This window comes from Lipomyces arxii (assembly GCF_038497795.1).
Source record: "Lipomyces arxii strain Phaff 12-163 unplaced genomic scaffold V1512scaffold_7, whole genome shotgun sequence".
Taxonomy (NCBI): domain Eukaryota; kingdom Fungi; phylum Ascomycota; class Lipomycetes; order Lipomycetales; family Lipomycetaceae; genus Lipomyces; species Lipomyces arxii.
In genome coordinates, this window is record NW_027117706.1 from 379314 (window position 1) to 387907 (window position 8594).

The following is an 8594-nucleotide window of genomic DNA, read 5'->3' on the forward strand; positions in this document are numbered from 1 at the left end:
GCCGTGATAAAATTGACAATTTTTGCTGGCAATGAGAGGAAAGGTTTAGTATGAGTACTATTAAATAAACCTTAAATGAACCTTAAAGGTATGTTCGGGCAAATATATATATATATGGCAGAGAACACTTTACGTTTGAGCCTCGCCAATCTCGGAAGTCAATCAACAATTTTGTCTGGGTCAACCATTATTCGTCATAATTCACCACTAACTACTTACTAAGGTGTGCAATTGCATTGTTAAACGTTGGAACAATCAATTGTTATAATTCCCGGATTCGTAAGTAACCACATCTCTCTTTTAGCGAAAATATGTACAGACCGACGTGTATTCACTCTAAATACAACAATTGATAAATAAGCCATTCGCTCAAATTATCAAAGCTAGTATGGCTCAATTGTGTGTCAAAGACTAACTTGAAGGTACAGGGCTTTATTCTATACAAACAATCAAATACATCATGATCGATCCGTTAGCAATTGAATATCCGCAGCCTGTCGCTGAATTCTTGGAAGCAGTTTGCACATACGTACATCTACCAGCTCTCGCTCGCCATTTTCACGAGGTCATTCTTGCGTTTGCTCTCTATCAAGGCATTTTCGTCATAAGTCCATACTTCTGCAAGTATATTGCAGCATACAGAACGTTAAACGACAGAACAAAATTGAACTTTGACATCCACGTCGTCTCACACGTTCAATGCTTGTTGATTCTCGCACTGGCCCTTCCTGCATTCTGGGATCCAGAGCTTCAGGACGACCACATATTTGCATACTCACCATACGCTGGACTTGTATATGCATTTGCTGTCGGATATTTCGCTTGGGACACGTATATTAGTGTCAAATACATAAATCTGTTTGGAGCTGGCTTCGCTGTTCATGGCATTGCTTCACTCATTGTGTTCACTATCAGCTTTGTAAGCCAACACCTACCCGTTTAGACTTCGCTGACGTCGACCCAGAGACCATATCTGATGTATTACGGACCAGTGTTCCTCTACTTTGAGCTTTCCACACCGTTTTTAAACGTACACTGGTTTGCTGGCCATATGCCTGCAAACACTATCCCCGCTCAAGTTCAGTTCATAAACGGTATTTTACTTCTCGTTACCTTTTTCTTGTGCCGTATCGTCTGGGGCTTCTACAATGTTGTAAGATTGGCCACGGACATGTGGGCTGTTCTCGACAAAATGCCATTATGGCTGCCGTTAGTCGTCCTCACGTCCAACTTCTCGCTGAACTGCCTCAATGTAAGTACTAGTTATAGCTTTGGGATAATGACTGACCTTTATGAAGGTATTCTGGTTTTCAAAGATGATTGAAGCCGTCAAGCGCCGGGTAAAGGCCGACAAGAAGATCGAGCCTGTCAAACAAGATCTGCTGAACGAGGAGGAGGACAAAGGTCATAAAATGGAATAGACCTACAAATTCACGACATGGCCCGGGTCTACACGCCCATGATATCTAGTACTGTAGTACTGTAGTACTGTATAGAATGCAAATGCTAAATAGATATCAAATTGTACATGCACCTTTGAACTTTTCGTAATCCGTCAAACGCCTCCCTTGTATGCTTGTTGTCTACAAATCAAATGCTAACTCCACCTCAGCCTTCTGCCTTTTTTTGCGTTCAGACACCATATCTTTCCAATCAGCTTCCAACGCGTCACTATCGCTCGAGTTGTCGTCTGCCTTCTCCAGACGGTTGTCCGCCTGCTTCGATTGCTTGCCCAGCACCTTTTTCTCTCGTCGCAAATCTCGGCGCTCTCGGCGCTCTGATTGCGCGGACCATGCAGTGTTAGACTTAATTTCCGCAGGTTGCTCCGGCTTAGTGGCTTTGGCAGCTGCTTTTGCCGCTTTGATCGACAAGTCTTCGACCCTCGCCATCTCTCTCTTAGAGTCTTTATAACTGTACTTGTCCATCTAGATCAAATCAGTACTTATACTATCGTTCAAATCACAATACCTACATCCACTGCAGTGTCCAGCCATCCTCCATCGGGTACATTCGGCAATGCTTTCAACTCCGGCATAGATGGCAAGCGAAACAAGTTGTATGCACGTCCAAATCCAACAAAATCAAATTCCTTGATGTTGAAAATAGAAGACATTGTATGCTTAGTGTAAAACCGGATATGACTGACATACGCTTTCACAGCCTGATTCTGTCAGTTGCATCTTACCACAGGCTCTTGAGCGACTTACCATATCATGCCTCTCTCGTTCTTCGAGCATCCACTTCCAAGTCAACTTATAAAAATGAGCTTTCAAATCATCCAGCTTGGTAGGAGCAGCCATTGACATCCCGACCTTTTTCACGTCCATCAAGTCAACATATCCCTCCTCGCGTCCAGGCGCCAAAAACACATACGCCTCGCCTGTACGACCGGCTCTTGCAGCACGACCGGCTCTATGGAGAAACATACTTGGCTCATAAGGTGGATCAAACTGGATAACCACATCAACTTCGGGAATATCTAAACCGCGTGCTGCCACATCAGTCGTAAGCAACACAGATCGACTCATTGTTTTTGCAAAATTGTTCAGTGTCTTAGACCGAGGACCTTGAGGCAGCTTTCCGTGTAACGAAAACAGCTGTAAATCTGTTGGTAAACTGATTTTCAACTTGTATCGCAAAGACGATAAAAGTGAATAAAAATAAACCACCGACGCGCACGTTGAAAAATACACAATTGCTTTTTTATATTTGAGTCTATGCAAATAGTCGATCAATGCCGGCAGTTTATCATCCGCTGATAGAACAGAATATCGTGTCGATAGAGTAATTGGTATCCTTCGCTCATGATCTCCGCTTCCAACTTTAACAATCACTTTGACCGGATTTCTCAATCCAGCTCGAATCAATTCCCCGACTGCGTCAGTGACAGTCGCCGAAAACAGGCCAGTGCGTCGCTGCTTTGGCAACGCCATCAAAATACCATTCAATGTCTTGTCAAACCCAAGCTCAAGCAATCTGTCCGCCTCGTCTAGTACCAAAACTTCTAACCCCGTAGAATGTATCTGCTTTGCACCTAAAAAATCCAGCAATCTCCCTGGAGTGGCCACGACTAACTGCGGCCTGTTCATTAAATATGTCTGCACGTCCGTTGCAACAGTCGATGATCCGCCAATAAGCAGCTGCGACTTTAGGATTGGACGATTTGGACGGGCAGCTTCCGAGTCACCGCCGTCATGGTCGCTTAAAGGTCCTTGAAAGACAAGCAGTGAACTTAATACCTCGTGAATCTGAGACGCAAGCTCTCGCGTCGGGGCCACCACAATCCCACCAATGTGTCCTTCTGCAGCGTCGCCTGCTCGAAGAACTAGTTCTATAATTGGGATTAAAAATGCAATTGTCTTTCCCGACCCTGTGACAGCCTGATTATCGTCAGTAAAGTAAATGTGATATCGACTGTGATCCTAACTTCAACTACCACATCTTTGTTGTTGCAAAATAAAGGAACTGTAGAGGCTTGCACTGGCGTCATTTTGGTATATCCCATTGACTTGACTGCGTCCAAGCTGTTGTTCATTAATATTGATCTTCAAAGAGTTAAATTCTATTCTTACATCCATGGAGTCAGAATTGGGGCCAAACTACTCCAATCTCGAGTAGAAGACATTATGGGATCCGCAATAGTACGGTTTTTTAAACTAAAATATGAAGCTCAACTTCCAAAAAATTCTCTGAAATAATTCTCCCAACGCGTCACGTGATATGATATACTTTACACTGTGTTCTTCAGCTTTAAATTGCCTAGGTTAACTGCTAACGTTTTACTCTCGATTGTAAATACACTGTATGATTAGCCAAAGTAAAAAAAATTCGTTAGTGATTTGAAATTTGGTAATGCGAGTAAAGCAATAAAATCAAGTGGATTTCCTTTAGTTATTCACATGCTAAGCCTACACTCCTAATACGTTGTGCCATAAACATATAAGCAAGCATTGTGCTATAGCCAAGACTTTGACAGAGCCGCATTTAATGAGGCTTGAATGCTAGTGACTGCCTTGTCAATCTTTTACGCGATGGACCAAGATAACATCACTTCGCTGCTTCAATGCATTGCATAGCATCTAACAAGTTATGATCATTAGTATATATATACTGTAAAACTATATTTTTGATTTTGTTGTGTGATAACAACTGTCTTTGCTTAGTCATGGTCAATAATTCTACAATATTCAAATTTGCACCCCTTTATCACATTGAAGTTGTGCACTAATTCTGCTATTATCTATGGTTTGGCTATACTGCTTTGATGTATAATTATTTTAATATAAAGCGGCTGGTTAGCACACTGCATTTATCACGACAAACGAAGTACTTACCAATTTCGCCAAAACAAAGCCCACAATAGTAGTTATGGCTTATCAGACTATACAGCGCAGCTCGCCGCTTTTGGCTTGCTTTAAAAGCATTGCTTTTGTTTCGAAATAGTAAACGGTTTCACGCTAATAAATGTATATCGCAATTTGCCTTCATTCAAAGCCCTCCAAATCCTCCCGCATTTATGCACTAGCCCTCATCGCGCAGTTTTATAATACAGCCTGGTATGAAGAACCTATTCAGTTTGCTTATGCGATATCTGAGCTTTCGTGCTTATCGATTAAGTTCAATCATTGTTCATCTCCATACCAATGGTACTGCGCAAATCAACCTCCAGAACCCATTGACCAAGGTCATCGCGTTACCAACTCGTCTTTCTTATTTTACATATAGCTTCTGTCAAAATAGCTGCCACTTTTTGTTCCTCAAAAGTCTGATTATAGCCATCAGTACTCCAAGTTTTGTCTGAACGATTATAGCGCTACTATGTATAATCAATTTTTGCCTTCTGACCAATACTTTGCATGTCTCGTGTTTTTAAACTCGAGTCATTTATCTCTCGCTTGCTCACACGTGCATACTACATGCCTCTTGTATGCAGTTTCATCTTCCTTATCCCATAATCGTTTCGTTTCGGATCAGTGACTTGCTATCTGGTTTTTACTTGAAGCTAAATATGTACAGACTTTTAAAGTGTGCTGTATACTATGACGACAGTGCTAGTGAGTCCACATAATTAGACTTGGTTCTCCGAAGATCAGGACAGATAGTGCAGCCACATCATTGCAGTGTAAATTACTGCTCGAACGAAGGCCGAACAGAAAAGCAGAACAGAAAAGCAGAACAGAAAAGCAAAAGATAGTCTAGTGAGTGCACACTATGGACAAGCAACAGATCAGAACAGAGTTTAGTTTGAGACGAGCAGAAACATTAACAACAAAGATATTGGTAGGCAATCAGCATATCAAAGCTTTGGAAATAGTCAGTCAGAGTAGACTAGCTAGATAAGTTGATTTACGGATCAGAAACAGTCAGGCCAGACGGATTATATACACAGAACCCACGGAAGCAGTAGACATAAGGTATACACAGAATAAATCTTCAAAGTTAGAAAAAATCGACATGCACAAATGTCAAACAAAGTACGACAGGAGGGGCGCTGCAGAGACTGTAGGTTTGAAGCTGAAGTACATTTCAGTCAGCCAGAACAGACGAGGCGACGGAAGAGTACAGCAGATTGGTGACCGACAGGTAGAAGCCAGTGGAACAGAAGGCACAGTTGGGCTAGTCAGAGCAGTCAGAACAGTTAGAACAGTTAGAACAATCAGAATAGAAGTACAAGAACCACAGGGAGGGCATACAGAGCTGGACAGAGAAATTATTCGGAATAGTCATAATAGTTATTAGACAAAGCAAAGAGGACAGACAGGACATGTGCGACACCACGCGTGCTGGTGGTGAGGTAGGTTAAGGGTGTGTTGGTGTTTAGTAACTCATAATAGTAAACTGGTGTGTTTTGCTTAGTATCTGTTATGTTGGTGCGTGTATCACGTGAATTTTATAATTGACTCTTTACTGGCCATTTTGCAGATTGCAGTGCTATCAACACTGTGAAACTCTGTGAAAATTCTACTTAGAGTTTTTGGAAAGAAATACTACTTGCATTTAAATTATATAAAGAGGGGTAAGATAAATGCACTACAAATTGGAGTGAAATTACATCCTCAGTAGGAATTATGCCAATAGGAAATTTAACATAAGATATATTTCGTCACTCTACTTAGCAAGAGCGAAAGTAGAAAAAATATTACGATTTCGATCGATTCACAAGGCGCGCTTCGAGTTATGACTTAGCATACAACGTGTGGAGTTATTTACGAACTTTTACTCAGAATTGATTTATTACTATATCGGGAGATATACGCGTCAGGTACTAAACCCATGATTAGGTGGAAAACATTAACAAGTCCGCTGACGCCTCTCCTACAAAAATTGATGAAAACTAATCTGATCAACATGGATGAAATTTGACACAGCTATTTCAATTTGCGATCAAACAATTTAACTGAAAATTTAATATGTCATGCTCGCGGGATATGCTCACATCTCTCAAACGAAGCTAATGTTACCATTAATTTTTTTTCTTTGATTTGAAGTAGATATTTTCTGCATAGATATTCTACATCTCCGAATCACTGATGTCTAAATCAATCACCTCGTGAGAAATATCAAACAGAGGTGGCTTCGATCCTAGAAATGCCTGTCTAGCGCTATGTGGCGACAGAGGAGATGACAGTGGGGATGATGAAATTGTCACAATATCTGATATTTTAGACTGCGGATGTAATTCAAGCCTCGGGGGTTTGCTTGTGGATAAAAGTTTGTTTTCCTGTAACTCATTCCTGTAGTCTTGTTAGTTTTTTGTTTTTCCCACTGAGTAAACTTACCCTTTTGACATTCGTTTTGCTGTTCTTTGTGGTGTTGTAATTTTCGTAGGAGACAAATTGGAACTACTTATTATCTTTGCAGTTAACCCATGACTTGACTGATCTACCTTCAAAAATCTGTCAAGCTTAGTCGTCTGCTCATTGGCACAGTCTGTTTCCTTAACGTTCTTCTTTTTGGATTTGTTTATAACCAGCTGCTGATACTCATGAATGGCCCGACGACCAGTATGTGAGCTCATGACAATGTAATCCGCAATCCAGTGCCTTTTTGATTTTATAGTCTCGTTTGAAGAATCTCTTTGAAAATCTTCATTGCTTTCATTGTCTGGAGTTGTCAACAGATCAGAGGGCACCAGCGTACTGGGATCAATGTTTATTCTCCATTCCTTCAAGAAAGCGGTAGATTTGTGATGCCGGAAGCCAAATATATCGTTACCTGCGATACTATTGTTGTCTGGGTTTTCGAACAAGCTCCACGACAACAGTGCAGGTGCTATATAAGTTGCATATCGCTGATAGTTGTGCCCAATGTAACGCGAAGCGAATGCAAACATTCCTGCCAGATCTAACTCGCGATTCCAAACTATCGGATTATGTGTTCTAGAAACAACTGGTTGCAGATAGCTGTCAAACAAATCACGCTGGGGAAACTCCGACGAAATTTTAATCGCTTGATGACAGCTTCGAAATTCTTTAGATTTGTTGTGAAGAAGCGAGTTTCTAAGTTTTTCTTTCCATAAAACAAGTCGGGTAGTTTCAAAACCGCACTCTATGAGTAGCTTTCCATAACCAGCTTGTGCAATCTCTATCGCAGTTTTGGAGCCACAATGTGGCACTCCAGCAGAGCAATAATCACCGCCAGACATCATCGCAACCAGCACCATTCCAGACTTCGTTAAGCCCGCTTCTTTGCAGATCTTATCTGATTCATATAATTGAACAGTAACAGAAGCTAAAGATCCATTTGCATAAGGTTTCCAGCCTTTCAAAACCCGCGTAGCACCAAACATAAGCGAGTCAACATCGTCAGTCATGACAAAATCCACAAGACCTTGCTGTTGTAGCCAGGCACATTCTGCCTCTGCTTCCCCTGGAGCAATCAAACTGTTAAACCCAAAGCATTGAATGATCTGCATCATCCACTTGACCTCTGTTGGCAAAATAGTAGACACCCTTGCATTTCGCTTAAATTCTGGTTTTTGAGGACCGTCAAATACAAACACAGCATCAACACATAGTCCCATAAGTCTGCATAATTTATAATAAAATGTGCGTTGTTCTGGAAATTTCCCACCTTTACCTCCTTTGTTTTTGAAGCTCCAAAAGTTCCCGTCAATGGCAAGTCGTAAACGCCGACTTTTCTCTTCATATATTCTTTCCGCAAGTACAGCAAGGCCTGTACTTCAATTAACCAGAAATCAAATACACCACAATGGATACTAACATAGCTCCTCTCCCAGCTGATGAGAGTCCAGAAACTCCCAAAGACTTTTGTGACACATGATTAGCTTTAGTAGTACATAGTTTGTTCACTCACCCAGGTACACCCATCTTAAACACAATACTAAACCACGTATATAAAACTATATTAACATTTCCAAATAAACTTGAATGCTGCTGGATTTACTTGTGTTTGGAGGTGTAGCGACAGTTGCTTCGGTGGTCTCCATTATGAGTTACCACAGTTGCCTTAGAGCCCTAACCCAATGGCTGAAATATATTTAAATGACCGAATTTGGAAATAGGTCAACAAACCAAACTTCTAACATTTATTTGCCAAAAGTCAAGCAGAAAGCTAGGTTTATATTTAACAAT

At 41.1% G+C, this 8594-nt stretch overlaps 3 protein-coding genes across 3 annotated transcripts; 1 reads left to right on the forward strand and 2 right to left on the reverse strand.

The window, feature by feature from the left end:
• Nucleotides 1-145: 145 nt before the first annotated feature.
• On the forward strand, nt 146-1533 carry V1512DRAFT_262748 (TLC domain-containing protein). The gene is made up of 5 exons (XM_066916359.1): nt 146-173; nt 224-279; nt 429-919; nt 965-1252; nt 1299-1533. The coding sequence occupies exons 3-5, from the start codon at nt 461-463 to the stop codon at nt 1419-1421; spliced, it is 870 nt and encodes a 289-aa protein (XP_066771682.1). The 5' UTR covers nt 146-173; nt 224-279; nt 429-460; the 3' UTR covers nt 1422-1533.
• On the reverse strand, nt 1379-3924 carry V1512DRAFT_238597 (P-loop containing nucleoside triphosphate hydrolase protein). Its single transcript, XM_066914178.1, has 5 exons — nt 3573-3924; nt 3428-3524; nt 2208-3380; nt 1973-2161; nt 1379-1925 (listed from the first exon to the last, which is right to left on the reverse strand). The coding sequence occupies exons 1-5, from the start codon at nt 3623-3625 to the stop codon at nt 1584-1586; spliced, it is 1854 nt and encodes a 617-aa protein (XP_066771683.1). The 5' UTR covers nt 3626-3924; the 3' UTR covers nt 1379-1583.
• A 2290-nt stretch (nt 3925-6214) lies between these two features.
• Nucleotides 6215-8426, reverse strand: V1512DRAFT_262756 (PIN domain-like protein). Its single transcript, XM_066916360.1, has 4 exons — nt 8317-8426; nt 8224-8267; nt 6780-8175; nt 6215-6734 (listed from the first exon to the last, which is right to left on the reverse strand). Exons 1-4 carry the CDS (start codon nt 8328-8330, stop codon nt 6512-6514), a joined length of 1677 nt encoding a protein of 558 aa, XP_066771684.1. The 5' UTR covers nt 8331-8426; the 3' UTR covers nt 6215-6511.
• Between the last annotated feature and the right edge of the window lie 168 nt (nt 8427-8594).

Excerpts from the sequence above, each read along its gene's own strand:
- V1512DRAFT_262756 (XM_066916360.1), bottom strand. Across the intron at positions 8,176-8,223 it reads TCAGCTGGGAGAGGAGCTAT|GCCTTGCTGTACTTGCGGAA; the intron begins GTTAGTATCCAT and ends ATTGAAGTACAG. Across the intron at positions 6,735-6,779 it reads GCAAAACGAATGTCAAAAGG|GAATGAGTTACAGGAAAACA; the intron begins GTAAGTTTACTC and ends ACAAGACTACAG.
- V1512DRAFT_262748 (XM_066916359.1), top strand. The coding sequence starts at position 461 with ATGATCGATCCGTTAGCAATTGAATATCCGCAGCCTGTCGCTGAATTC. Across the intron at positions 920-964 it reads TTGTGTTCACTATCAGCTTT|AGACCATATCTGATGTATTA; the intron begins GTAAGCCAACAC and ends ACGTCGACCCAG. Across the intron at positions 1,253-1,298 it reads TCTCGCTGAACTGCCTCAAT|GTATTCTGGTTTTCAAAGAT; the intron begins GTAAGTACTAGT and ends ACCTTTATGAAG.
- V1512DRAFT_238597 (XM_066914178.1), bottom strand. The coding sequence starts at position 3,625 with ATGTCTTCTACTCGAGATTGGAGTAGTTTGGCCCCAATTCTGACTCCA. Across the intron at positions 3,381-3,427 it reads ACAAAGATGTGGTAGTTGAA|GCTGTCACAGGGTCGGGAAA; the intron begins GTTAGGATCACA and ends GACGATAATCAG. Across the intron at positions 1,926-1,972 it reads GGCTGGACACTGCAGTGGAT|ATGGACAAGTACAGTTATAA; the intron begins GTAGGTATTGTG and ends GATTTGATCTAG.